This window comes from Molossus molossus, unplaced genomic scaffold (assembly GCF_014108415.1).
Source record: "Molossus molossus isolate mMolMol1 unplaced genomic scaffold, mMolMol1.p scaffold_m16_p_13, whole genome shotgun sequence".
In the NCBI taxonomy this organism is placed as follows: domain Eukaryota; kingdom Metazoa; phylum Chordata; class Mammalia; order Chiroptera; family Molossidae; genus Molossus; species Molossus molossus.
Window position 1 is genome coordinate 4,958,096 of NW_023425348.1, and position 27,989 is coordinate 4,986,084.

General features: G+C 40.0%; 1 protein-coding gene across 2 annotated transcripts in view; it reads left to right on the plus strand.

Moving 5' to 3' along the window:
* The window catches only part of ALG9 (ALG9 alpha-1,2-mannosyltransferase), a 151,110-nt gene that overhangs the window by 78,929 nt on the left and 44,192 nt on the right, over positions 1-27,989 (plus strand). For both annotated transcript variants that reach the window (XM_036259035.1, XM_036259036.1), the window contains exon 11: positions 26,353-26,483. In XM_036259035.1, coding sequence (XP_036114928.1) covers positions 26,353-26,483 — 131 coding nt within the window. The remainder of the gene's footprint in view (positions 1-26,352; positions 26,484-27,989) is intronic.

Genomic DNA, 27,989 nt, shown 5'->3' on the forward strand with positions numbered 1-27,989 from the left:
CAGAGGAATATGAGGACACATAATGAATCAAAATTTATGATGTGTTTTGGAAAGAAAGAAGACATTCTGAATACAGCTTAAAGGTTAAGTATTCATAACATATATCAGCCACTGTTGCTATTTGATAGCCTCAGTTATGACCACATTTTACTTAGTTATGGGCAAAGTGTCTAAACAGTTTTTCAGCTTCAATTCTCCTATTTGCCTTAGAGGTTATAGGACAATTGATTTCGAACAATCTTTCACATTCTCCTCTTGAACTCTTAGAGGATTCTTTATTGCATTTGTTTACCAGAGAATTTTCAGTGACATTTGAGAAATAAGACCTATCTTGTCTGTGGAGATGGTTTCTCTGTGATGTTCCTAGAACTTTGTGTTGGCTCTTGCCAGAGATCTCTATTTTTACATACTACGTGCGTCACTGTCATTTCCAGCTGATAGATGCCTGAATTCAAGTTCACATCCTTCCTGTCTTAGGACTTGTGGGCTTGGCTCAGGCAGTTGGGTAGACAGCAGGGAAGGTCACTGAGACAAGGAGGTTGGACTATAAGTTCTTTCCTTGTCCCCACATGGCATTCTAAACTGATACATTTATTGTTTGGTACAGCTGTTGAACCCATTCCCATTGTTAGCTTTTCTCAGTCTTCAGCCTCCTCACAGCCTTTCTATGGCTTTTGAAATCCATTCTCCCCCTGAATTTCAGAACTATGTATTTCTCCGATTCTTCTCCTGTAACCTCTGTAATGGTTCCCTCTGTCCCTTGCTTTTTCCACCTCTTCTGCCCGTACTGTAGGCATCCTCCCAACTTGATCGTGGCTTTCTGCTCCTCTCTGATCTTTTCTTCTCTACCTTTTCCTGTGCTTTCACCTTTCCCTCCCTCCTAGTTTCACTTTTTTTTTCATGGATTCTTATGTGCATTTGTTAAATATACATGTACTTAGCACCTATTACTATACTATGCTAGGTTTTTGGAATGCATGAGTTAAAGATAGATGCAGCCCCAGCTTCCACAGAATTGACTAATATTCCAGTTAGTGGACAAGTACTGGTTGCTATGAGAATAAGTAAACTGGGGACCTGTCATAGTTTAAGTGGATAGTGAAGTCCTTCCTAAGGAAGTCATTTTTAGTTGAAGGAGGAGTAGTCATTTATGAGGTGGAAGCAGGAATGTTCTAGGCAGTAGGACTAGAAAACAACTCTCAGTGGTCCTGTCACATTGAATACACACTGCTTTTCCCACCTCAGCAGGTGTAAAACACAAGTCAGTCGTCTTCTCTAGTCTGCGCCTAACTGTTTCTTCATTGCAGCCCCTCTTTTCCCAGTTAACCGGATTAGAAATTCTGGTGCCATTGATTTCCTTTTAAATAGACCTGAAATTTACCCTTTCTTTGTTCTTCATTTTCACTGCCTAGAACTTCAAGATACCCTCACTTCACCAATAGGTGCTGCATTTAGTGGCTACTTTCAGGAGTCCTGCTTCCAGCCTCTCCTCCATGTCTTCCTTGGCCCGCCCTCCCCAGCTTAGCCAGTATGGACCTCTTTTTCAGAGACCCATTTTTAAATCATCTTACTCCTTGGCTGAAAAAACAGAGTGGATCTGATGCACAAAATGCAGGTTCTCCTAATTTGGGTCATCAAACTATCTCTCTAGTTTTGTTTCTCAACACATACCTCTTGGGACAAGCAGATATTCCTCTTTTTTTCCCTATAAACCATGCTCAGTTCTGCCTTTTTCCCTCTGTTCTCTTTCACCATCATCTCTAGGACATCTTTTCACCTACTGTGGGCCCCAGTGATTTCTCTCTCTCTAAATTCTGTTGCTCTTATAATACTTAATTACCATATTTCATATGTGCTAATGTCATTTCCTGACCTAAATTATAAGTTTAATAACAGGCATGCCTTATAGGAATTCACCAAATAGGTACTTAATAAAGGTTTTGATAATGCCCCAAAGATTCATTTAAATATTATTTACTGACTGCTGCTAATTCATCGCCATTCAACAACTATGAGTAGTTAGTATTATAACCCTTCTGTCCTACATGTTGGGCATAACTTGAATTGACAATAACAAGCTATCTAGGTTGAAAAAAAGAATGTTTATTTTAATGGTCTCCAGTGCTCTAGGGTTCTTTTCTATCAGTCAAGTTCTCACATTTCACCAAGTTAATGAAGGATTCCTTCTAATATGACAACTATTTGTACATTCCTTTTTAGTGTACAAGTTTTTTTAAATGAATCATTTAATCCTCATTACAACTTTTTGAGATAAATGGTATTATCCCTATTTTACAAAAAAAGTTGAGGTAAGAAAATTTAAATAAGTATGGGTCACCTAGCTATTTTATGGTAGAGTCCAGACCTGAATCTAGAGTTCTGACTTAGAACTCCTCTTCTAATTTTTTAAATAATTTTTCCAGCTTTATTGAGCTATAATTGAAAAATAACGTTGTATAAGTTTAACGTGTTCAGTGTGATGATTTGATACATGTATACATTGTGAAATGATGACCACAGTAAGGTTAGTTAACACATCCATCACCTCACATAGTCACCACTTTTTTGTGGTGATACAATTTAAGATCTACTCTCTTAGGAGATTTCAAGTATATAACACTGTATCGTTAACTATAGTCTTCTTACTTTACATTAGGTCGTCTTACAACTGAAATTTGTGCCTTTTGACCAACATTTCATTTTCCTGGCCCCTGGTAACCAGTTTCTGAGTTTGACTTTTTAAAAATATTTAGATAGAATGGAAGGGAGGAAGGAGGAGACAGAGAGAGAGAGAGAGAGAGAGAGAGAGAGAGAGAGAGAGAGAGAAAGAGAGAAACATTGATGTGACACATTGACTGGTTGTCTCCCACATGACCCCAACCAGGCCTGGTGATTGAACCTGCAACCCAGGTATGTGCCCTTGACTGGGAGTCAATCCCACAACCCTTTGGTCTGTGGGCTAATGCTCTAACCACTGAGTTAAACTGGCCAGGGCTATGTGTTTGACTTTTCTAGATTGCTCATTAAAGTGAGATCATACATTATTTGTCTTTTTCTGTCTGACTAAATACTTTAGCATGATGCCCTCAAGTTTCATGCATGTGTCGCAAGTAGTGGTGCCTCCTTTTTAATTTATTTTTATTTTTATTTTTAAAAATTATTTATTTATTTTTTTGTTACAGATATTTCTCCTTTTTTACCCCATTGGCACCCCCCTCCCCACCCCACCCCCGCCCCGTCCCCAGCTTAGTTGTCCATGTCCATTGGTCACGCATACATGCATATAAGTTCTGTGGTGTTTCGCCCCCACCCCCCTGCGCTTCTGAGGAATGTCAGTATGTGGCCTACTTCCATGTTTCTGGGTCTACCGTATTCCTCAGACTGTTATGTTCATTATATTCCATATATAAGTGAGATCATGTGGTATTTGTCTATTTCTGCCTGGCTTATTTCACTTAGGATCTTTCCAGGTCCCTCCATGTCGTCTCAAAGGATAAGAGATCTTTCTTTCTTACCGCTGCATAGTACTCCATTGTGTATATGTACCACAGCTTTTTTATCCATTCGTCTACTGATGGACACTTGGGCTGTTTCCAGATCTTAGCTATTGTAAATAGTGCTACTATGAACATGGGCGAACATATATTCTTTCTGATTGGTGTTTCAGGCTTCTTAGGGTATATTCCTAGAAGCGGGATCACTGGGTCAAATGGAAGTTCAATTTTTAGTTTTTTGGGTTTTTTTTTAATTTTTTGAGGTAACACCATATTGCTTTCCATAGTGGTTGCACCAGTCTCTATTCCCACCAGCAGTGTATTAGAGTCCCCTTTTCTCCACGCCCTCGCCAACACTTGTTGTTTGATGATTTGTTGATGGCGGCCATTCTGACAGGTGTGAGATGATACCTCATTGTTGTTTTAATTTGCGTCTCTCTGAAGATTAGTAATGTTGAGCATTTCTTCATATGTCTCTTGGCCATTTGTATGTCCTGTTTGGAGAGGTGTCTATTCAGCTCCTCTGCCCATTTTTGAATTGGGTTCTGTGTCTTCCTTTTGTCGAGTTGTATGAGCACGCTATATATATATTGGAAATTAACCCCTTATCTGATACATCATTGGCAATGATGTTCTCCCATACAGTGGGTTGCCTTTCCATTTTGATGATTGTTTCTTTTGCTGTGCAGAAGCTTTTTAGTTTCATGTAGTCCCATGTGTTCATTTTTTCCTTTGTTTCTGTTGCCTTAGGTGATGTATCAGTGAAAATTCTGCTCGGTATGATGTCTGAAATTTTGTTGCCTACATTTTCTTCTAGAATTTTTATGGATTCACGGGTCACATTTAAGTCTTTTATCCATTTTGAGTTTATTTTTGTGTATGGTGTAAGTTGATGGTCTAGTTTCATTTTTTTGCATGTAGCTGTCCAATTTTCCCAACACCATTTATTAAAGAGGCTGTCTTTACTCCACTATATGCTCTTGTCACCTTTGTCAAATATGAATTGAGCATATTGCCTTGGGTCCGTTTCTGGGTTTTCAGTTCTGTTCCACTGGTCTATATGCCTGATCTTGTGCCTGTACCAGGCTATTTTGATTATAGTAGCTTTGTAGTATAACCTGATATCTGGTATTGTGATCCCACCTACTTTGTCCTTCTTTTTCAAAATTGCTGTGGCTATTCGGGGACTTTTTTGGTTCCATATGAACTTTTGAAGTATTTGTTCTAGTTCTGTGAACTATGTCGTTGGTATTTTGATGGGGATTGCGTTGAATCTATAGATTGCTTTGAGTAATATGGATATTTTAATGATGTTAATTCTTCCAATCCATGAACAGGGTATGTGCTTCCACTTTTTTATACCTTCCTTTATTTCTTTTTTCAATGTTCTGTAGTTTTCTGCAAATAGGTCCTTAACTTCTTTGGTTAAGTTTATTCCTAGGTATCTTAATTTTTCTGGTGCGATGGTAAATGGGATTGTTTTTCAGTTTCTCTTTCTGTGAGTTCATCATTGTATATAAGAATGCTGTCGATTTCTTGAAGTTAATTTTGTATCCGGCTACTTTCCAAATTCATTTATTAAGTCTAGTAGATTTTTGATGGAGTCTTTAGGGTTTTCTATGTATAGTATCATGTCATCTGTGAATAATGACAGTTTCACTTCCTCCTTTCCAATTTGGATCCCTTTTATTTTTTTAATCGTGTCTGATTGCTGTGGGTAAGACTTCCAGTACTATGTTAAATAAGAGTGGTGATAGTGGACATCCCTGTCTTGTTCCTGTTCTTAATGGAAATGTTTTCGGTTTCTGCCCATTGAGTATGATGTTGGCTGTAGGTCTTTTATATATGGCCTTTATTATGTCGAGATATGATCCCTCTATTCCCACATTGCTGAACGTTTTTTATCAGAAATGGACGCTGGATTTTGTCAAATGCTTTTTCAGCATCTATTGATATGATCATGCGGTTTTTATTCTTCATTTTGTTTATGTGGTGTATCACATTTACTGATTTGCGAATATTGTACCAGCCTTGCTTGCATCCCTGAGATAAATCCCACTTGGTCATGGTGAATAATTTTTTTGATGTGTTGCTGGATCCAATTTGCTAGTATTTTGTTCAGGATTTTGGCATCTATGTTCATCAGGGATATTGGATTGTAGTTTTCTTTCTTTGTAGTGTCTTTTTCTGGTTGTGGAATTAGAATTATGCTGGCCTCATAGAACGTGTTTGGAAGTCTTTCTTCTTCTTGAATTTTTTGAAATAGTTTGAGGAGAATGGGTGTTAGTTCTTTTTTGAATGTTCGGTAAAACTCCCCTGTGAAGCCATCTGGGCCTGGGCTTTTGTTTGCTGGGAGAGTCTTGATTACCTATTTAATTTTCTTAGTTGTTACTGGTCTGTTAAAGTTTTCTATCTCTTCCCAGTCCAGTTTTGGGAGACTGTGTGTTTCTAGAAATTTGTCCATATCACTTAGATTGTCTAATTTGTTTGTTGCCATATAGTTGTTCATAGTAGCTGTTAACGATCTTTTGTATTTCTGTGGTGTCAGTTGTTACTTCTCCTCTTACATTTCTGATTTTGTGTATTTGGGTTCTCTCTCTTTGTTTCTTGGTGAGTCTAGCTAAGGGTCCATTGATCTTGTTTATCTTTTCGAAAAACCAGCTCTTTGTTTCATTGTTCTTTTGAATTGTTTTTTTGGTCTCTATGTCGTTTATTTCTGCTCTGATCTTTCCTATTTCCTTCCTTCTACTTGCTTTGGGGTTTTCTTTTTGTTTGCTTTCTAATTCTTTAAGTTGTGAGGTTAGACAGTCAATTAGAAATTTTTCTTATTTCTTGAGGTAGGCCTGTAGTGCTATGAACTTCCCTCTCAGAACTGCTTTTGCTGCATCCCATAGATTTTGTGTTGTTGTGTGTTCATTTTCATTGGTTTCCAGGAAGTTTTTAATTTCTTCCTTGATCTCCTTGGTAACCCATTTATTGTTTAATAACATGCTATTTAGCCTCCATGTGTTGAAATATCTTTGCATGTTCTTGTTGCAATTGATTTCTAGTTTCATGCCATTGTGATCTGAGAAGATGCTTGATATGATTTCACTCTTCTTGAACTTGTACAGATTTAGTTTGTGTCCTATCATGTTGTCTATCTTTGAGAATGTCCCATGTGCACTTGAGAAAGTGTATTCTGTAATTTTGGGGTGTGATTCTCTGTAGATATCTATTAAATCCGTTTGGTCTAGTGTGCTTCATTTAGAGTCTGTGTTTCCTTGCTAATTTTTTGTCTAGAGGATCTATCCAATGGTGTCAACAGGGTGTTGAAGTTCCCTGCTATGATTGTATTGCTGTCGATTTCTTCTTGGAAGTCCTCCAGAAGATTTTTAATATATTTTGGTGCTCCTATATTGGGTGCATATATGTTTATCAAGGTTATATCTTCCTGTTGGAGAGATCCTTTCAATATTATGTAGTGGCCTTCTTTGTCTCTAGTTATGGCCTTCATTTTGAAATCTATTTTATCAGATATGAGTATTGCTACCCCAGCTTTTTTTTGGTTTTCATTTGCTTGGAAAATTTTTTTCCATCCCTTCACTTTTAACGTATGTGACTCTTTTGTTTTGAGGTGGGTGTCTTGTAAACAACATATAGATGAGTCATGCTTTCTTTTTTTTTTTTTCAAATCTTTATTGTTCGATGTAAAATATATTACAGATATTCCACATTTTTCCCCCATTGACCCCCTCCTCCCCACTCCCGCTCCCCCCAACTTTTCCCACACTATTGTCTGTGTCCATTGCTTATGCATATAAGTTCTTTGGTTTATTTCTTCCCACCCCCCAAACCCCTTTCCCTTTGAGGTTTGTCAGTCTAGCAATGAATTTGTGCTTCTTAATCCCTTCACCTTTTTCACCCATTCCCCCAACCCCCTTCCCAACTGGCAACCAACAAAATGTTCTCTGTATCTATGAGAATGTTTCTGTTCTACTTGTTCATTTTGTTTGTAGTTTCCATTGTCGATAGATATGTATTCATTGCCATTTTGTTTGTTCATACATTTTATCTTTTTCTTCAAAAAGACCCTTCATCATTTCATATAATAACGGTTTGGTAGTGATAAACTCCTTTAACTTTTTCTCGTCTGGGAAAGTTTTTATATGTCCATCAATTCTAAATGACAGCTTTGCAGGATAGAGTAATCTTGGTTGTAGGTTCTTGGTTTTCATCACTCTGAATATTTCTTGCCACTCCCTTCTGGCCTGCAAAGTTTCTTTTGAGAAATCAGCTGACAGCCTAATGGGTACTCCCTTGTAGGTAACTAGCTGCCTTTCTCTTGCTGCTTTTAAGATTCTCTCTTTGTCTGGAACCTTTTGCATTTTGATGATGATGTGTCTTGGTGTGTGCCTCTGGGGGTTCATCTTGTTTGGGACTCTCTGTGCTTCCTGGACTTGAATGTCTATTTCCTTCACCAAGTTAGGAAAGTTTTCTGCCATTATTGTTTCAAACGGGTTTTCGATTTCTTGTTCTCGCTCTCCTCCTTCTGGCACCCCCAAGATGTGAATGTTGGCATGCTTGAAGTTGTCCCAGAGGCTCCTTACACTCTCCTCATTTTGAGGGATTCTTTTTTCTTTTTGCTGTTCTGATTGGGGATTTTTTGCTTCCTTATATTCCAAATCGATGGTTTGCTCCTTGGATTTACGTACTCTATTATTGAAGCTGTGTAATTATTCTTTATTTCAGTTAATGCCTCCTTCAATTCTAACTGTGTATCCATGATTTCTAACTGGTCCTTTTTTATGCTCTTGAGGCCCTCCCTAAGTTCACTGAGGTTCTCACTAAGTTCATTGAGCATCCTTATAGGCAGCATTTTGAACTCAGTATCTGTTAGGTTGCTTATCTCCATTTCACTTAGTTCTTTTATTGGGGTTTTGTTCTGTTCTTTCATTTGGGACCTGTTTCTCTGTCTCCTCATTTTGGCTGCCTCCCTGTGTTTGTTCCAGTGTATTACTTAATGAGAGGTATGGGGCTCGCTGAGACTCGATGCTGCTCGTTTGAAAGAATTTAGGAAAAACCTGAAGCAGGATCCAAGACCGGCCAATCCTATGGTTAAGCGAGTGGCAACAGCTTGGGTGGGCTTGAAAGTTGTGTGGGGCGGGGTCAGGCCTCAGGGAGTCAGCTGGGCAGGGCTACCAGTGTGAGCCAGGTTGCTGGAGTCCCAGATATGGCTTCTGTCTGCCACCCCCAGGAAGGGCTCACCAAAGGAACAAAGGCCTCTTACAGCACGTTTGTCCCCGAGGAAGCCCCCTCTCCAGCCCTCGCTCCAGTGCCAAATAGCTCAGTTCTTTCCTGTATGTCTCTGGCGCCCCTGGAGCTGCCTCCCCTCCGTGCTTAGAGGGAGAGAGTGCGATAAGTCTGTGCTCAGGCCCTTTAGGGAGCTGCCTGGGGCTCCAGCCGCTTCAGCTTCCCTGAGCCTCAGTTTCCGCTGGTTTTTCCAGCCAGAAGTTATGGGGAGTTTCTTCCTGGCACTGGAACCCTGTACGGGGCACCTGGTGTGGGACGGGGACCCCTCAGTCCTCAGGAAGGACCTTCCCAGCCACAGGAGCCTCCTCATTTTTATCCACCACGCTTGGGTGTGGGACCAGCCCGTCTCGCCGCTGCACCGCAGCCACCGCCGCCGCCACCGCCCCTCGAGCTGCCGCCCGTCCTACCAGTCTGGATGTAGCTGCTTTTTTTTTTTAATTCCATAGTTGTACGACTTCCATTCAGCTTGATCAGGCGGTTTTGAATGATGGTTGTTCTGTAGTTTAGTTGTAACTTTGATGTGATTTGGGAGGACGTGATACAGTGTTTACCTACGCCGCCATCTTGACCGGAAGTCTCCGAGTCATGCTTTCTTATCCAATCAGCTACTCTGTGTCTTTTTTATGGGAGCATTCAGTCCATTTACATTTAAGGTGATTATTGATATGTACTTATTTATTGCCATTTTTGTTTAGTGTGGTTCTATTTTTCTTCCCATTTCTACTGCTAATTACAGCAGTCCTTTTAACATTTCTTGCAGTGCTGGTTTGGTGCTACTGTATTCCCTTAGCCTTTTTTTTTGTCTGGGAAGCTCTTTATTTGACCTTCTATTTTGAATGATAGCCTTGCTGGGTAGAGTATTCTTGGATTTAGATTCTTGTTTTTCATGACCTTGATTACTTCATGCCATTCCCTTCTGGCCTGTAGTGTTTTTGTGATAAGTCAGCTGAGAGCCTTATGGGGTTTCCTTTGTGGGTAACCTGTTGCTTATCTTTTGCTGCTTTTAGGATTCTCTCTTTGTCTTCAATTTTTGACATTTTAATTACTATGTGTCTTGGTGTGGGCCTGTTTGGGTTCTTTTTACTTGGGACTCTCTTTGCTTCTTGAACTTGAATGCCTTTTTCCTTCACCAAATTAGGGAAGTTTTCTGTCACTATTTTTTTGAATGTATTCTCTATCCCTTGTTCATATTCTTCTTTTGGAAGGACTCCTATGATGCCAATATTATTACGTTTCCAGTTGTCCCACAGTTCTCTTAAGCTGTCTTCCTGTTTTTTAATCGTTTTTTCCTTTTGTTTTTCTGATTGGTTGATTTTTTCCTACCCTGTCTTCTAATTCACTGATCCGGTCCTCAGCTTCCTCTACTCTGCTTTTTAAACCTTCCAATGTGTTTTTCGTTTCTGATATATCATTTTTTAATCTCTTCTTGATGGTTTTTAATTTCTAATTGGCTTATTTTCAGCGTCTCTATGTCCTTACTCATGCTTTTGAGCTTCCTCAAGATCACGGCTCTGAATTCTAGCTCTGTTAACATGCCTATTTGCTCCACATTGATCTCATCTTTAGTGGAGGTCTCTTGCTCTTTCATTTGGCTTCTGTTTCTGTGTTTCACCATTTTGGCTATCACAGTGGGCTTTGGAGCCTGTCAGGTTTTCCTTCGGTGTTGATGTTCTGCTGTTTGTGGCTCCCTATCCTGGGTTTAAATGAGCGAGGGAGGACCCACGTTAAACACCACTATCAAGTCTTACTTTCCTGGTTAAAGTTGCTAGCCCAGGAAAGGTACTGTTATCCTCTAGTTTTTTGCCTGGAGGCTAGCAGTCGAGGTTACTTGAAGAGTTTTGGGTTGTCTGTTGATTGAAAAACTCCCTCAGGTGCTCAGCATAAGGGGATTTCACGAGGGTGGGGCAGATGCTGGTTGTTAATGAGCCTCAATTAGCACTTCAATGGCCCACAGGGTGGGGCTGGATCTTCGAGGGAGGGGCTGCTGCCTCTCCCCAGAGCCCTGGGAAGGAGCAATATGGCCACCGTCCTGCGTGGGTGCAACTCAGCAAAAGCTCTGAGCGCCCTCCAGATCCCGAGTGTCCTGACACAGCTCCAGTCCAGTCTGCCCTCCCTCTTCCGAAGTCCAAGGTGAGTGGCTGTGGCTGTTTCAGCCTCTGTCCCGGCTGCGCTGTGGAGCCGCCCGGGAGTGTAACCCGAGGGCCCTGCTCCCAGCTGAGGCTGCTGCCGAGCTGCCGACCGTGGGCTCCCAGCCCCGTCTCGCGCCTTCCCAAGCCTACCGAGATGGAGTCAGTGTCTCTCGTTGTATGGTCCTCGCAAGCTGCTTTTCTGTTGCTTTTTCCCGTCGATTTGTCTGTGTGATAGATGTAATTCCAGTTTGGTTCTGGGAGACGGTCTGTGTGGCTCCCGTTCACTGCGCCGCCATTTTGGAATCTCCTCAGTGCTTCCTTGTTTATGACTGAATATCTCATTGTGTGTGCTACATACATATCACATTCCATCCACTGATGGACACTTCGGTTGTTTCCTTGTCTTGGCTGTTGTGACTAGTCCTGCAGTGAACATGGGGTGCACATATCTCTTCAAGATAGTGATTTAATTTCCTTCACATATACCCTAAGTGGGATTGCTGGATCATATTATAGTTCTGTTTTTAATTTTTTTTTTTATCCTTGCCCGAGGACATTTTTCCATTTTTTGTTCAGATGGAGTGGGAGGGAGAGAGAGGGAGAGAGAGAGAGAGAGAGAGAGAGAGAGAGAGAGAGAGAGAGAGAGAGAAACATCTTTGTGAAAGGGACACATCGAGTGGCTGCCTCCTGCATGACCCAACCAGGGACAGGGACAAACTGCAGCTGAGGTACATGCCCTTAGTAGGAACCAAACCCAGGTCTCTCTGGACCGCAGGCCACCGCTCTAACTGCTGAGCCAAACTGGCCAGGACTGTTTTTAATTTTTTTGAGCAACCTCCTTACTGTTTTCCATAATGGCTCACCAATTTACATTCCTAGCAACAGTGTTCCAAAGGTTCCCTTTTCTCTATGTCTTCACTAGCACTTGTTACCTCTTGTCTTTTTTATAGTAGCCATTCTAACAGGCATGAGGTGATATTTGTTGTGGTTTTGATTTGCATTTCCCTAATGATCAGTGATATTAAACACCTTTTAATGTACCTGTATGTATTCTTTGGAAAAGTATCTATTCAGGACCTTTACCTGTTTTATTTTTTATTTTTTGGAATTTAATATGAGCATCTTTTTTAAATTTAAATTTTATTTTATATTGTTGAAAGTATTACAAATGCCCCCCCTTTTTTCCCTTTTGACCCTCTCTTTCCCACTCCCACCCTGCTCTTGCTTTCCCCATCCTAATGTTACTGTGTCAATTGGTTGTGCATATATGCATATAAGTTCTTTGGTTTGTCTCTTCCCACCTCTGCCCTCCCATCCCTCTGAGGTTTGTTAGTCTGTTCCCTACTTCCATGACTCTGGATCTCTTTTGGTTGACAGCTTAGTATGTTCATTATGTTACACAAATAAGTAAGATCATGTGGTACTTGTCTTTCTCTGACTGGCTTATTTTGCTTAGCATAATACTCTCCAGGTCCATCCATGTTGTCTCAAAGGGTAAGATATCCCTCTCTTGTATAAAAAACTTTTTTCTTTATTGATTTTAAAGAAATAAGGGAGAGGGAGAGAGATAGAAACATCGATGAGAGAGAACATCGATTGGCCGCTTTCTGCATGCCCCCCACTGGGGATTTGACTCACAGCCTGGGTATGTGCCCTGACTGGCAATTGAAACGGCGTCCTTTTGGTGTATGGGTCAACACTCAACTACTGAGCCACACCAGCTGGGCATACCACAGCTTTTTTATCCACTCATCTGTTGATAGGCATTTGGGCTGTTTCCAGATCTTAGCTATTATGAATAGTGCTGCTTTGAACATAGGGGTGCATATATTCTTCCTGATTGATGTTTCAGACTTTTTAGGATATATTCCAAGAAGTGGGATCACTGGGTTAAATGGCCATTTTATTTTTAATTTTTTGAGGAAACACCATATTTTTTATAGTGGCTTCACCAGTCTGCATTCTGTATATCTTTGCCAGCACTTGTTTGAGGTGATATCTCATAGTTGTTTTAGTTTGCATCTCTCTGATGATTAGAGATGCTGAGCATTTTTTCATATGTCTCCTGGCCATTTGTATATCCTATTTGGAGAAGTGTCTATTCAGGTCCTGTGTCCATTTATTAATTGGATAGTCTTTCTTCCTTTTATTGAGTTGTATGAGCACTCTATGTATTTTGGAAATTGACCCCTTATCCGATGTTTTGTTGACCAATATGTTCTCCCAGAGAGTGGGTTCCCTTTTCATTTTGTTTCTGGTTTCTTTTGCCATGAAGAAGCTTTTTAGTTTGATGTAGTCTCATTAATTTTGTTTGTTTGTTTGTTTGTTTGTTTGTTTGTTTCTCTTGCCCTACACAATCTATCAGTGAAAATTCCACTATGTATGGTGTCTGAGTGAGATTTGCTTACATTTTCTTCTAGGATTTTTATGGCTTCATGAGTCACATTTAAGTCTTTTATCCATTTTGAGTTTATTCTTGTGTATGGTGTAAATTGTGGTCTAATTTCATTTTTTTTTGCATATAGCTATCCAATTTTCCCAACACCATTTATTGAAGAGACTGTCTTTTCTCCATCGTATGCTCTTGCCTCCTTTGTCAAATATTAATTGTGCATACTGCTTTAGGTCAATATCTGGGTTCTCTGTTCTGTTCCATTGATTTATATGTCTGTTCTTGTGCCAGTACCAGGCTGTTTTGATTACAACAGCTTTGTAGCATAATCTGATATCTGGTACTGTGATCCCTTCTACTTTGTTCTTCTTTTTCAAGATTGCTGTGGCTATTTAGGGTCCTTTATGGTTCCATATAAACTTTTGGAGTGTTTTTCTAGATCTGTGAAATATGTTGTTGGTACTTTAATCAGAATTGCATTGAATCTGTAGATTGCTTTGGGTAGTATGAACATTTTAATGATGTTGATTTTTTTCAATCCATGAACATGGTATGTGTTTCCACTTTTTTATGTCTTCCTCTATTTTTTTTTCAATGTCCTGTAGTTTTCTGAGAACAGGTGTTTTTACCTCCTTGATTAAGTTTATTTCTAGGTATTTTTTATTGTTACAATGGTAAATGAGATTGTTATCTTAGTTTCTCTTTCTGCGTGTTCATTATTGGTGTATAAAAATGCCATTGATTTCTGGATGTTAATTTTGTATCCTGCTACTTTGCCAAATTCATTTATTAAATCTAGTTGATTTTTTGATGGAGTCTTTAGGGTTTTTTATGTGCAATATGTTATCTGTGAATAATGACAGTTTCATGTTCTCCTTTCCGATTTCGATCCCTTTTATTTTTTTCTTCTAGACTAATTGCTGTGGCTAAGTCTTCCAGTATGATGTTAAATAAGAGTGGCAAGAGAGGGCATCCTTGTCTTGTTCCTGCTAGATCATCATCATTATTATTATTATTGCTATTGAATTTTATGGGTTCCTCGTATATTTTGAGCATTAACACCTTATGAGGTATATGGTTTGCAAATATTTTTTTTTTCTATTTTATAGGTTGCCTTTTTATTTTGTTGATGGTTAGGACTTCTTTTTATAATTACCTTATTTCTTCTCCAATGGAGAACCTGCCTTTGATCATACTAACCATTTTTCTGCTGGAGGCCTTTGTCCTTGTGTGTTTTAGTTGTTCAGTAACTATTCCCCACAAAAAAAGAATCTTTAGCAGCTTTTTCCTAGGAAGGATTTAAAGAGATTATATTTTTAAACATGGATTAGTATTGCAATTAATATGATTTTGCCTTGGTATCTATCTTTCTAAACACCGTACTTTAAATGGAATTTACATATGAATGATTGACGAGTGGAGCCTACAGCTAACTGGTATAGTTTGGTATTACTTAGGTACTACCTATATCTCTGAAAGACTATGTATCCAACACCAAATCTAGATAATCAGGCCTGTAGTATGCCTGGCTGAGGTCAAGTATTGAAATGTCATACTCAGAGCTCCCTCACCAAAGGAGGTCTAGGCATGAGACTATGAGAGTCTCTGCCCTTTGCTGCTTCTGTTTGAATAAAGATGCTTGGCACTTGGAAAACTTTTTAAAAAAACGCATTTCATGTTTTTAAAATCCTTGGGAGCTACAGCATGGGTGTTCAGACCAAAAAGGCTGCTCCCTGCAGTGTTTGTGTAAAAGGTCATTTTTAGAGAGTTATGTGGACTGGAATCGGATCTGACGTCAATTCTCAGTGTGCTTTCTCTCCCCTGGAGGAATCACCCATATGTAGAACCAGATGTGAGACTGAAGTCTTTTTTACATAGAGAATGAGACTATTACTCTGAGTTAGAGGTTGGGGAAGGACAGAATTTACTGTAAGCCAGAGATGACCAAGTTATTCTTATATGCACTTTAAAAAAACTTCAATTGTGTGTAACCCATAAGCCTAAATGTGCATAAAACATAAGTGTACAATAAATTAATAATAGTATAAAAATAGAGCACATACCTGTGTAACCATCACCTAGGTCAAATATGATAACTGCCAGCACCCAGAAGCTCCTAGCAATTCCTTTTGTCACTACCTACTCCCCCTGCAGATGGAGTTTCCTGACCTTATGGTAATAATTTCCTTGCTTCTCTCTTTACATATACTCGTTTTATATGCATTCCTAAGTAGTATGAGATAGTTTTGCCTGTTGTAGAACTTCATATGCCTGGAATCATTCTGCATTTTTTTGTGCCTTAATCCTTTTGTTCAACATTTTGTTTGTGATAATCACATGTGTTGCTGCATGTATCTGTAGTTCTCTTTTATTACTATATGGTATTGCATTATATAACTGTTCCACCATTTATTATTTTACTGTTGGATGTTTGTTTTTCCAATCTGGTTCAACTGCAAATAATGCCACTTTGAACATTCTTGAACTTGTCTTTTATTGTTTGCATTTTCGTTGGATATAACTTAGTTTGAACCATGTGAAATGACTATTTTTGTGCATTAAACAGTCAATAGTAATAATTTCATATGGTTCATTCTGATACCTAGGAGTATAATTGTTGGATCAGGAAATATATATGTTCAATTTTAGTTGATTCTGCCAAACAGTTTTTCTGAAAATCTTGTACCAACTTAATCAATCTCCTGTAGCAGTATATAAAAGTTACTTCATATTCTGGCCAACACTGGAACTGTGATTTTTTGTTGCAGTTTTGATCTACATTTCCTTTACTAACGTGGTTGAGCACTTTTTCATTTGTTTTCACCATTTAAATTTCTTGTTATGAAATACCTATTCAAGTCATTTGCCCATTTTTCTATTGGAAGGTCTATCTTGGTCTTACTGATTAGCAGGTATTCTTTATATATTCTAGATATGAGTCCTTGATTGTTGAATGTGTTGTATATGTCTTCTCCCATTCCATGGCTTGTTTGTTCACTTTCCTAGTGGTATCTTTGATGAATAGATATTCCCAATTTTAATGTAGACAAATTTATTTATCATTTCTCTTATACTTAATGATTTTTGTCTTATCTAAAAAGACTTTTACCATAAGATCTTGAAGACATTCTCCCATGTTATCTTCTAAGAGCTTTATTGTTTTGCTTTTCACATTTAGCTGTGTAATCCATCTGAAGTTGGTTTTTGTGTACAGAGTGAGGTTGAAGTCCCAATTTTATATTTCCCCCAATGGATATCCAGTTGTCCTAACATCAGTGAAGGACACCATCCTTTCCCCACTGTTCTGAGGTGTCACTTCTGTCATAAGTCAGCATCCATATGTGCCTGCATCTGTTCTAGGCTCTATTTTGTTCATTGGTCTGTTGTATTTCTGCACTAATACCTCACTCTTAATTATACTAACTTTATAGTAAGTAAGTTCCTCTTTTCTAAGAGTGCCTTGCTAACCTTGTCTTGCATTTTCATGTACATTTATTATTACTTTTTTATCCTCACCCGAGGACACGCTTTCATTAATTATGGAGAGAGGGAGAGAGGGAGTGAGGGAGAGAGAGAGAGAGAAACATCATGCGCTGGAGAAACATGGATCGGTTGTCTCCCGTATACATCAAACATGCCCTACATGCCAAATGCACCCTACACGCCCCCACCTGGGATAACCTACAACCCAGGAATGTTCCCTGACTGGGAACCAAATCCATGACCTTTTGGTCCACAGGACAACACCCAACTAACTGAGCCACACTGGCCAGGGCTCCACATACATTTTATAACCTGCTTGTCAAGTTCCACACAAAAAAAATTTGTTGGGATTTTTATTAAGACTATTTAATTTGCCCGGCAGGTGTGGCTCAGCGGTTGAGCGTCAACCCATGCACCAGTAGGTTGCCAGTTCGACTCCCAGTCAGGGCGCATGCCCAAGGTTGTGGGCCCAATCCCCATTGGGGGGCATGCAGGAGGTGGCCAGTTGATGTTCTCTCTCATTGATGTTTCTATCTCTCGCTCCCTCTCCCTTCCTCTCTCTCTAAAATCAATAAAGAAAAAATATTTTAAAAGACTATTTAATTTATCAATTAATTTATTTAGAATTTTCATCTTTATAATAGTGAGCTTTTGATCTAGGAAAAAAGGTTTATCTCTTCATTTAATAAAGTCTAGTTTATTACCTATCAACATTTTTTGAGATCAAATTTATCGTTTCAGTGATTTTCCTATGGTAAATGTACTATTTTAACCATTTTTAGGTGTACAGTTTACTGGCATTAAGTGCATTCACACTGTTGTGCAGCCTTCACCACTCTCAAAACTTTTCATCCTCCCAAACTGAAACTCAGTCCCCTAACCAAACATTCTTTATCTATTCACCCTCAGACGGACCTTTTGTCAATTGTGGATAATGCTGCTGTGTTTTGAGTCCTTGCTTTCTGTTCTCTTGGTATACACCTAGAAATGCAGTTGTTGGATCTGATGGTAATCAGTAATTTTAAAGAGTGCTACTCGGTGGCTTTAGTACATTCATGATGTTGCACAGCCATCACCACTATATAATTTAGAACATTTTCATCACCGCCACCTAAAGGTATGCCCATTAAGCAGTCAGCCCAATTCTTAGCAACCACTAATTTGCTTTCTGTCTCCATGGGTTTGCATATGGTAGGCATTTTTTGTGAATGAAATCATACAATATGTGGTCTTTTTTTGTCAGATTTCTTTCACTTAATGTAATGTTTTTGAGGTTTATGTTGTAGCATTGTATCCTTTTAAAGACCAAATGCATGTATATACCACATTTTAATTTTATGACTATACCACATTGTAAATTCATCAGTTGATAGACATTTGTCAATAAAATTTTATTATTTTTTACAGGACTTTTCCATATTTTCTTAGCTTCATTCCAAGACACATGTTTCAAATCTTCAAAAATTATATATTGGTAATATAACTTAAAAATACAGTATTTAAGGAAAACATAATTTTATATATTGTTTACTGCTGTTTATAGGAATATGTGAAATTGATTTTATAAATCTAAAGTTTGGTAAATTCTCTTAGTTCTGAAAATTTATGTTCTTTTGGATTTTATATGTAGCAATCATATCATTGTGATAAATGTATTTTGTTTCTTTCTTTCCAGTTCTTCTGCTATTTGTTTTTTCTTATCTTATCCTACTGATTAGAACCTCTAGTACAATGTTAGAGTAGTAATAACAAGCAGCTTTCAGTTATTCCTGATTCCAAAGAAAAACTTTTAACCCTTTACTGTTAAATGTGAGATTTGCTTTATATCTATTTGTTTCAAATGGTGGTGTTTTTTTTGTTAATCCTCACCGAAGGATATTTTTCCATTAACTTTTTTAGATAGAGTGGAAAGAAGGGAGAGAGAAACATCGATGTGAGAGAAACACATTTATTGGTTGCCTCCAACATGACCCACCAGGGCCGGGGATTAAACCTGCAACCCAGGTATGTGCCCCTGACTGGGTATCAAACCCGCAACCCTTTGTTCCTAGGGCGGACCCTCTAACTGCGGAGCCAAATTAGTCAGGGCTCAAATGGTTTTCTTTTAATGTTTTTTAAAAATACTCTTTAGTCCTGGCCGGTTTGGCTCAGTGGTTAGAGTGTTGGCCCATGGACCAGAGAGTCCTGGGTTTGATTCTGGTCAAGGGCACATACCTCGGTTGTGGTTTGGATCCCGGGGGTCGGGGTCATGTGGAAGGTGGTCAGTCAATGTGTCTCTCTCACTTCAAAGTTTCCGTCTCTCTGTCTCTCTCTCTCTCTGTTTCTCCCTCCCTCCCACCCTCCCACTCTATCTGAAGATTTTTAAAAATGGAAAACTATCCCTGGGCGAGGATTTAAAAAAAACAACTTTTTTATTTTTTTAAGAAGTGGATTATCTGGATTTAAAAAAAAATGTTTTTATTGATTTTTTTTAGAGAGAGAGGAAGGGAGAGAGAGGTAGAAACATTGATGTGAAAGAGAAATGCCTGATCGACTGCCTCCTGCATGCCCCCTACTGGGAATCGAGCCCACAACCTGGGCATATGCCCTGACCAGGAATCGAACCGGGACCTCTCAGTCCATGGGACAGCGCTCAATCCACTGAGCCACACTGGCCGGGCTGTACTTTTTATTTTAAAATAACAGTTGATGTACAATGTTATATTAGTTTCAGGTGTACAACCAGTAATTTATATAGCTTATGAAGTGATTACCCCAATAAATCTAGCACCCATCTGATACCGTATGTAGTTATTACAGTACTGTTGACTATATTCCCTGTGCTATACTTAACATCCCCATCACTATTCTGTAACTTCCAATTTGTACTTCTTACTCCTTCACCTTTTTCACCCATCCCCTCTTCCCATCTGGAAACTGTCAAAATGTTCTCTATGAGCTTGTTTCTGTTTTGCTTATTTGCTTATTTTGTTTTTTAGATTCCACATATAAATGAAATTATCTTTCTTTTGTCTTTCTCTGCCTAACTTATTTCACTCAGCACAATACCCGCGAGGTCTGTTCATGTTGTTGCAGATGGCAAAATTTTGTTCTTTTTTATGGCTAAACCATATTCAGTTGTATATATGCCTCACATCTTTATCCATTCATCTCTTGATGGACACTTATGTTACTTCCTTATTTTGGCCATTGTATATAATCTTCAGTAAACATATTTAAGTATGTATCTTTTCAGTTTAGTATTTTAGGTTTCTTCTGATAAACACCCAGAAGAGGAATGCTGGGTCCTTTTTTGTCCCTTGTTACAGCCTTTATTTATTTATTTATTTTCCAAATCTTTATTGTTGGATGTAAAATGTATTACATATGTTCCACATTTTTCCCCCATTGACCCCCGCCTCCCCACTCCCGCCCCCCCCCCCCCCTTTTCCCACACTATTGTCTGTGTCCATTGGCTATGCATATAAGTTCTTTGGTTTATTTCTTCCCACCTCGCCAACCCCTTTCCCTTTGAGGTTTGTCAGTCTAGCAATGAATTTGTGCTTCTTAATCCCTTCACCTTTTACACCCATTCCCCCAACCCCCCTCCCAACTGGCAACCAACAAAATGTTCTCTGTATCTATGAGAATGTTTCTGTTCTACCTGTTCATTTTGTTTGTAGATTCCATTGTCGATAGATATGTATTCATTGTCATTTTGTTTGTTCATACATTTTATCTTTTTCTTCAAAAAGACCCTTCATCATTTCATATAATAACGGTTTGGTAGTGATGAACTCCTTTAACTTTTTCTCGTCTGGGAAAGTTTTTATATGTCCATCAATTCTAAATGACAACTTTGCAGGATAGAGTAATTTTGGTTGTAGGTTCTTGGTTTTCATCACTCTGAATATTTCTTGCCACTCCCTTCTGGCCTGCAAAGTTTCTTTTGAGAAATCAGCTGACAGCCTAATGGGTACTCCCTTGTAGGTAACTAGCTGCCTTTCTCTTGCTGCTTTTAAGATTCTCTCTTTGTCTGGAACCTTTTGCATTTTGATGATGATGTGTCTTGGTGTGTGCCTCTGGGGGTTCATCTTGTTTGGGACTCTCTGTACTTCCTGGACTTGAATGTCTATTTCCTTCACCAAGTTAGGAAAGTTTTCTGCCATTATTGTTTCAAACGGGTTTTCGATTTCTTGTTCTCGCTCTCCTCCTTCTGGCACCCCCAAGATGTGAATGTTGGCATGCTTGAAGTTGTCCCAGAGGCTCCTTACACTCTCCTCATTTTGGGGGATTCTTTTTTCTTTTTGCTGTTCTGATTGGGGATTTTTTGCTTCCTTATATTCCAAATCGATGGTTTGCTCCTTGGATTTACGTACTCTATTATTGAAGCTGTATAATTATTCTTTATTTCAGTTAATGCCTCCTTCAATTCTAACTGTGTATCCATGATTTCTAACTGGTCCTTTTTTATGCTCTTGAGGCCCTCCCTAAGTTCACTGAGGTTCTCACTAAGTTCATTGAGCATCCTTATAGGCAGCATTTTGAACTCAGTATCTGTTAGGTTGCTTATCTCCATTTCACTTAGTTCTTTTATTGGGGTTTTGTTCTGTTCTTTCATTTGGGACCTGTTTCTCTGTCTCCTCATTTTGGCTGCCTCCCTGTGTGTGTTCCAGTGTATTACTTAATGAGAGGTATGGGGCTCGCTGAGACTCGATGCTGCTCGTTTGAAAGAATTTCTGAAGCAGGATCCAAGACCGGCCAATCCTATGGTTAAGCGAGTGGCAACAGCTTGGGTGGGCTTGAAAGTTGGGTGGGCTTGAAAATTGGATGGGGTGGGGCGGGGCCTCAGGGAGTCAACAGGGCGGGGCTACCAGTGTGAGCCAGGTTGCTGGAGTCCCAGATATGGCAATTGTCTGCCGCCCTGGGAAGGGCTCACCAAAGGAACAAAGGCCTCTGACAGCACGTTTGTCCCCGAGAAAGCCCCCTCTCCAGCCCTCGCTCCAGTGCCAAACAGCTCAGTTCTTTCCTGTATGTCTCTGGCGCCCCTGGAGCTGCCTCCCCTCCAAGCTTAGAGGGAGTGATCTGACAAGTCTGTGCGCGGGCCCTTTAAGGAGCTGCCTGGGGCTCCAGCGATGTCAGCCTCCCTGAGCCTCAGTTCCCGCTGGTTTTCCAGCCAGAGGTTATGGGGACTTCTCTTCCTGGCACTGGAACCCTGAGCGGGGCACCTGGTGTGGGACAGGGACCCCTCAGTCCTCAGGAAGGACCTTCCCAGCCACGGGAGCCTCCTGATTTTTATCCGCCACACGTGGGTGTGGGACCAGCCCATCAGTCGCGCAGCTGCCGCCGCCGCTGCCCCTCGCGCCTCCGCCCCTCCTACCAGTCTGGATGTGGCTGCTGCTTTAATTCCGTAGTTGTAGGACTTCCATTCAGCTTGATTTCAGGCAGTTTTGAACGAAAGTTGTTCTGTAGTTTAGTTGTAACTTGGATGTGGTTGTGGGAGGACGTGATACCGTGTTTACCTACGCCGCCATCTTGACCGGAAGTCACAGCCTTTATTTTAAAGTGTATTTTGTCTGGTGTAAGTATTGCTACACCAGGTTTTTTTTTTTCATGAAATATTTTTTTTCTCCCTTTACTTTCAGTTTCTATGTGCCTTTCTATTTGAAATCAGACTCTTATAGACAGCATATGTCTTTTGATTGGAGCATTTAATGCATTTGCATTTGAAGTAATTGTTCATAGATATGTAGTATTGTCATTTTATTATTCATATTTTTTATTGTTTTTCCATTCTTGTTCTTCTTTTTTAACTAATCCTCACGTGAGGATATTTTTCCATTGATTTTCTAGGTAGAGTGGAAGGGAGGGAGGGAAGGAGAGAGAGACAGAGAGAAACACTGATGTGAAAGAAACACATTGATTGGTTGCCTCCCACACAACCCTGGTTTCGGTCAGGGATCGAGCCTGCAACCCAGGCACTTGCCCTCCCCTGGAATGAACCAGAGGTGCCTCAGTCCTCAGGCCAACATTCTAACCACTGAGTTAAACTGGCCAGGGCCCGTTCTTCTTAAAGAAGACCCTTTAACATTTCTTGTAATATTGGTTTGGTGGTGATGAACTCCTTTAGCTTTTTCTTGCCTGGGAAGCTCTTTATCTAAATGATAGTTTTGCTGAGTAGAGTAATCTTGATTTTAGGTCTTTGCTGTTTATCACTTTAAATATTTCATGCCAATCCCTTTAGCCCACCAAGTTTTTGTTGAGAAATCAGCTGACAATCTTGGGGCTCCCTTCTAGGTAACTAACTATTTCTATCTTGCTGCTTTTAAGATTCTCTGTCTTTACTCTTTGGCATTTTAATTATGATGTGTCTTGATGTGTGCCTCTTTGGATTCATCTTGTTTGGGACTCTCTGTGTTTCATGGTCTTTTATATCTGTGTCCTATATCAGGTTAGGGAAGTTTCTGTTATTTTTTTCAAATAGGTTTTCAATTTCTTGCTCTCTCTCTTTTTCTTCCAGTATGCCCATGATGTGAATGTTGGTATGCTTGAAGTTGTCCCAGAGGCTCCTTACACTTTCCTCATTTTTTTGGATTTTTTTTTTTTTTTTTTGCTAATTTGATTCGGTGTTTGCTACTTTCATATCCTTCAGATCTCTCATTTGATCCTCTACTTCAGCTACTCCACTGTTGATTCCCTGTAATGTATTCTTTATTTCAGTTAGTGTAGTCTTCATTTCTGAATGGTTCTTTTTATATGGTTTCTAGTTCATTTTTATGTTTCTTATCTCTTTGTTGAAGTTCTCACTAAGTTCATTTACTCTTCCCCTAAGTTCATTGAGCATTCCTATAACCAATGTTCTGAACTCTGCATTTGGAAATTTCTCTTAACTTTTCATCTTGGGGAACTCAAGAATGCCAACACCTGGTAATAGACCTACTGTATATGTAACATAGTTGGCATGTAAAAAACAGTGAAAAAGAATTATGTTCTTTCCTTGAGATTTAGTTTTCTTTAGCTGACTACATTAGTGATTAAGAGGATTCTGGGACCCAATATCTATTGTGTGTCTGGGTTTCTTCACAGTAACAATTCTCAGACACAAGCTGGGTGTCATACAATTGAACTCAATTCTAACACCGTACCTGGAGATAGCAGCAGATTCCACAGGTTGAGGTCTCAGTCCTACAGGACTGCCTCCCCCCCACCCCAACTTCAGACACCAGTCTTAAGTCTAGGTTGTTACTGTACTTATGACCTACAGGCTGTAAATTGGAGGTTCCCATGACCCCCTCCTTGGATTTGATTAATTTGCTAGAGTAGTTCACAAAACTCAGAGAAACATTTTACTTAGTAGATCACCAGTTTATTATAAAAGTTATAACTCAGCAATAGCAGGTGGAAGAGATGCACAGGACAAGGCATGGGAAAGGGCACACCTCTCCCAGGCCCTGTCCCAGCACACCGCTCTCCCTGAGTCCTCGGAGTCACCAACCCAGCTCTCTAAGCCTGTCCTTTTGAATTTGTGTGGAGGCTTCATTACACAGGCACGACTAGTTAACTCATAGGTCATTGGTGATTAACTCAATGTATGACCCTCTCCTCCTCGGAGTTCAGGGGTGGGACTGAAAACTCCAACCCTCTAATCACATGGTTAGTTCATCTGGTGACCAGCCTTCTCCTCAATTTTTAGGTGCTTTCCAAATTAACATAAATTAAGTTGTGGTTGAAAGAGGCTTGTTATGAATAATGAAACACCCCTTTCACCTTTATGGCTTTGAAGAAATTCCAGGAACTGAGGACAAGATACCAAATATTACAACAGAAAGATGCTCCCACTGCTCTTACTGTTCAGGAAATAACAGGGTTTGAGAGCTGTGAGCCAGGAACCCTGGACAAAGACCAAAATAGATATTTATTATAAATCACAGTATCACAGATATTTTCTGTTGTTTAGTTTTATTTAACTTCACAGAAACTTCTGTGTTGTCTTTATTTTTTTATTTTTAATTGAATTTATTATGGTGATATTGTTAATAAAATTATGTAGGTTTCAGGGTTACAATTCTATAATTCATCATCTTTATATTGTATTGTGTTCGCCATCCCAAGTCTTTATTTTTTTAATTTAAAAAAGTTAAAACTATTTAAAATTCTAAAGGTTTAAAAATTTTCCTGGTGGCTATTAAATATTCTGATGACATCAAGATGAAAGAAAGAATGTAATTATTGTTTGAGGTGAACTATTAACTACAGAAATATCCTATAGTCTATAGTATGTTCCACTGAACTGATTTTGTTGTAAGCACAGGACCCACGTGGTTCTGAATGAATGTACTAGGTGTTCTCTTACGAGCACCTGTGATGCTGTGGTGTGTCCACGTTTGAGCAGCTGGATGACTATAGTTTTGCTTATAGTTACTATATATTATTCATATTCTTCTCCACTCTTTTTTTTTTTTATCCTCACCCGAGGACATTTTCCCATTTTTTTGTTCAGGTAGAGTGGGAAGGAGAGAGAGGAACAGAGAGAGAGAGAGAAACATCGACGTGAAAGGAACACATCGAGTGGCTGCCACCCGCACGACCGACCAGGGCCGGGGACAAACTGCAACCAAGGTACGCGCCCTTAGCGGGAACCGAACCCGGGTCTCTCAGGACCACAGGTCGACGCTCTAACCGCTGAGCCAAACCGGCCAGGGCAATCTTCTCCACTCTTATAGTTCTGATATCTCTGTTTTATTGCAGTAACAGTTCCCATGTCTCTGCCAGTTCTGTTGAATTTTTGAAGGAGACAATATGAATGATATTTCTGTACCATTTTGAGGTGTAGGGTAGCCTCACGTGGCTCTGTCAGCAGATACTGGGTTTCCTCACACATTACGATGGGTGTTTAGTCATGTCCTTTCAGTCTCCAGAATAAGAACTGATCATTGGAAGGGAGCAATAGTAAGCAGAAGAAGATAGTTTTTTCAAATAGGTTGTAGACTCATGCTAGTTTCAAAAGTGCCTGTACAATTAGAAGGATTTAGTGCCCAAACTAGAGTCAAAACTCTCAGGGCTTACAAATACTTTGGCTGGCCCTGGCCAGTTTGGTTCAGTGGTTAGAGCGTCAGCCTGTGGTCCAGAGAGACCTGGGTTTGGTTCTCACTAAGGGCATGTACCTCGGTTGCAGTTTGTCCCCGGCCCTGGTTGGATTGTGCGGGTGTTAGCCACTCGATGTGTACCTATCACGTCGATGTTTCTCTCTCTCTCTCTCTCTCTCTCTTCCTATCTCTCCCCCTCTGCTCTGTCTGAACAAAAAATGGGAAAATGTCCTCGGGTGAGGATAAAACAACAACAAAAAAACCCAAATACTTTGGCTGGTTGAGTGCCTGTCTCCCCCTTACTCCCAGGAGCCTAGGTAATACCCCAACACCCAACACTCTTATCTGAGTGGAGAGGGCACAGGTAACATCTTCTGAGGATTTGGATGCTTGTGCTTCTAAAACCCTGTGGGAATGCTTAGAATTACAATTGATGTTCTTTATCCTGAAAGGACCTTTGTAATTACTGATGAAGAGTTGGCTTTTCTCCACTGCAGATTGACATCAGTAAATGCCATTATTTAGTGGATTTGGACACCATGAGAGAAACACCCCGGGAGCCAAAATATTCATCCAGCAGAGAAGAATGGACCAGCTTGACCTACAGACCATTCCTTGATGCTTCTAGGTATGTGGCTTTAATCCTAAGAGATGTACTAAGAGGAGTAAGGGTGAAAAATGGAATCTAGGATTGAATAACTTCCATTCCTGGGCTGACGGTGGTAGCCATCTTTTACTTTATTTGGATCGAAGCATGTCTTCTATCCTTGTCCAGTTTCCTGAGAAAACTAAAAGAGCACTCTTTTTTCTAGGCACCAGGATACAAAGTATATTCTGGTATTATCTAAGTAAAAGAATCTAAGTACGCCCTGGCCGGTTTGGCTCAGCAGTTAGAGCATCGGCCTGTGGTCCAGAGAGACCCGGGTTCAGTTCCTGCTAAGGGCATCTGCCTTGGTTGCAGTTTGTCCCCGGCCCTGGTTGGGTTGTGCGTGTGGCAACCACTGGATGTGTCCCTTTCACGTCGATGTTTCTCTCTCTCTCTTCCTCTCTCTCCCTCCCACTGTATCTGAACAACAACAACAACAACAAAAGAATCTAAGTAAAGTAGATCTACTAAAGAAAATAAAAATAAGTGTTTAACATTGATTATTTTCAGCAACCAACTTCAGTTATTTTAACTGAGAGTACTCTAACATAGTCAGGAAGATTGACTATATCCTTTAAGGAGGTAGAAGTTCATATCCATTAGTTTTAGGCACAAGGCTCAGTCAGGGATGGGATAGGCCTTACTAGATCCTAAATAGGGAGACCAATAGTCGAGGGCTCTTCAGAAAGGTCTAGAATTAATGAGGAGAAGGGAGTCAGGGGATTCAGGTAAAGTAATAATGGTGGTGGTGGGGTGAGTTTGGTTGGAAGGGTCAGGTTGTCTGTGGGCAGAGGTCTAGGTAAACAGACAGCTGAAGTTAAGGAGGTTCAAGGAGGCCTGGTGGGCAGAGCCCAGGATCCAGGAGGTCAAGCAGAGACTAAAAGGTAGAGGAACATGTCTTGGGAGGCAGATTGGGACTCAGAAACAGGGAAGAGAATTTTTGTTGTTGTTTTGTTTTTTTATCCTCACCCGAGGACATTTTTCCATTTTTTGTTCAGATAGAGTGGGAGTGAGAGAGAGAGAGAGAAACATTGATGTGAAGGGGACACATCGGGTGGTTGCCATCCGCATGACCCAACCAGGGCCGGGGACAAACTGCAACTGAGATATGTGCCCTTAGCGGGAACCGAACCCGGGTCTCTCCGGACCTCAAGCCGACGCTCTAACTGCTGAGCCAAACCGGCCAGGACGGGAAGAGAATGTTTTTAGGAGGTGGGGCAATCAGAAGCTGCTGAGAAATAAAGTAAAATGAAGGATAACTGTCCATTGGGCTTGGCAGCTGATAAGAGCAGTTTTGGTGAAGTAGTGGGGCAAAGCACTTGAGAGGTTAGATGGGTCAGAGCAAAACCAGAAGGAAAGAATTGGAGAAGGCAAATATAGACAAGTCTTTTGGAAAGTTTTGCTCTAAAGGGAAACAGAGAAATAGGGCTATAGATGGTGGTTGGTTCAGGAAAGTGTTGGCTAGAAAGATTTTTATCCTTAAAAAAT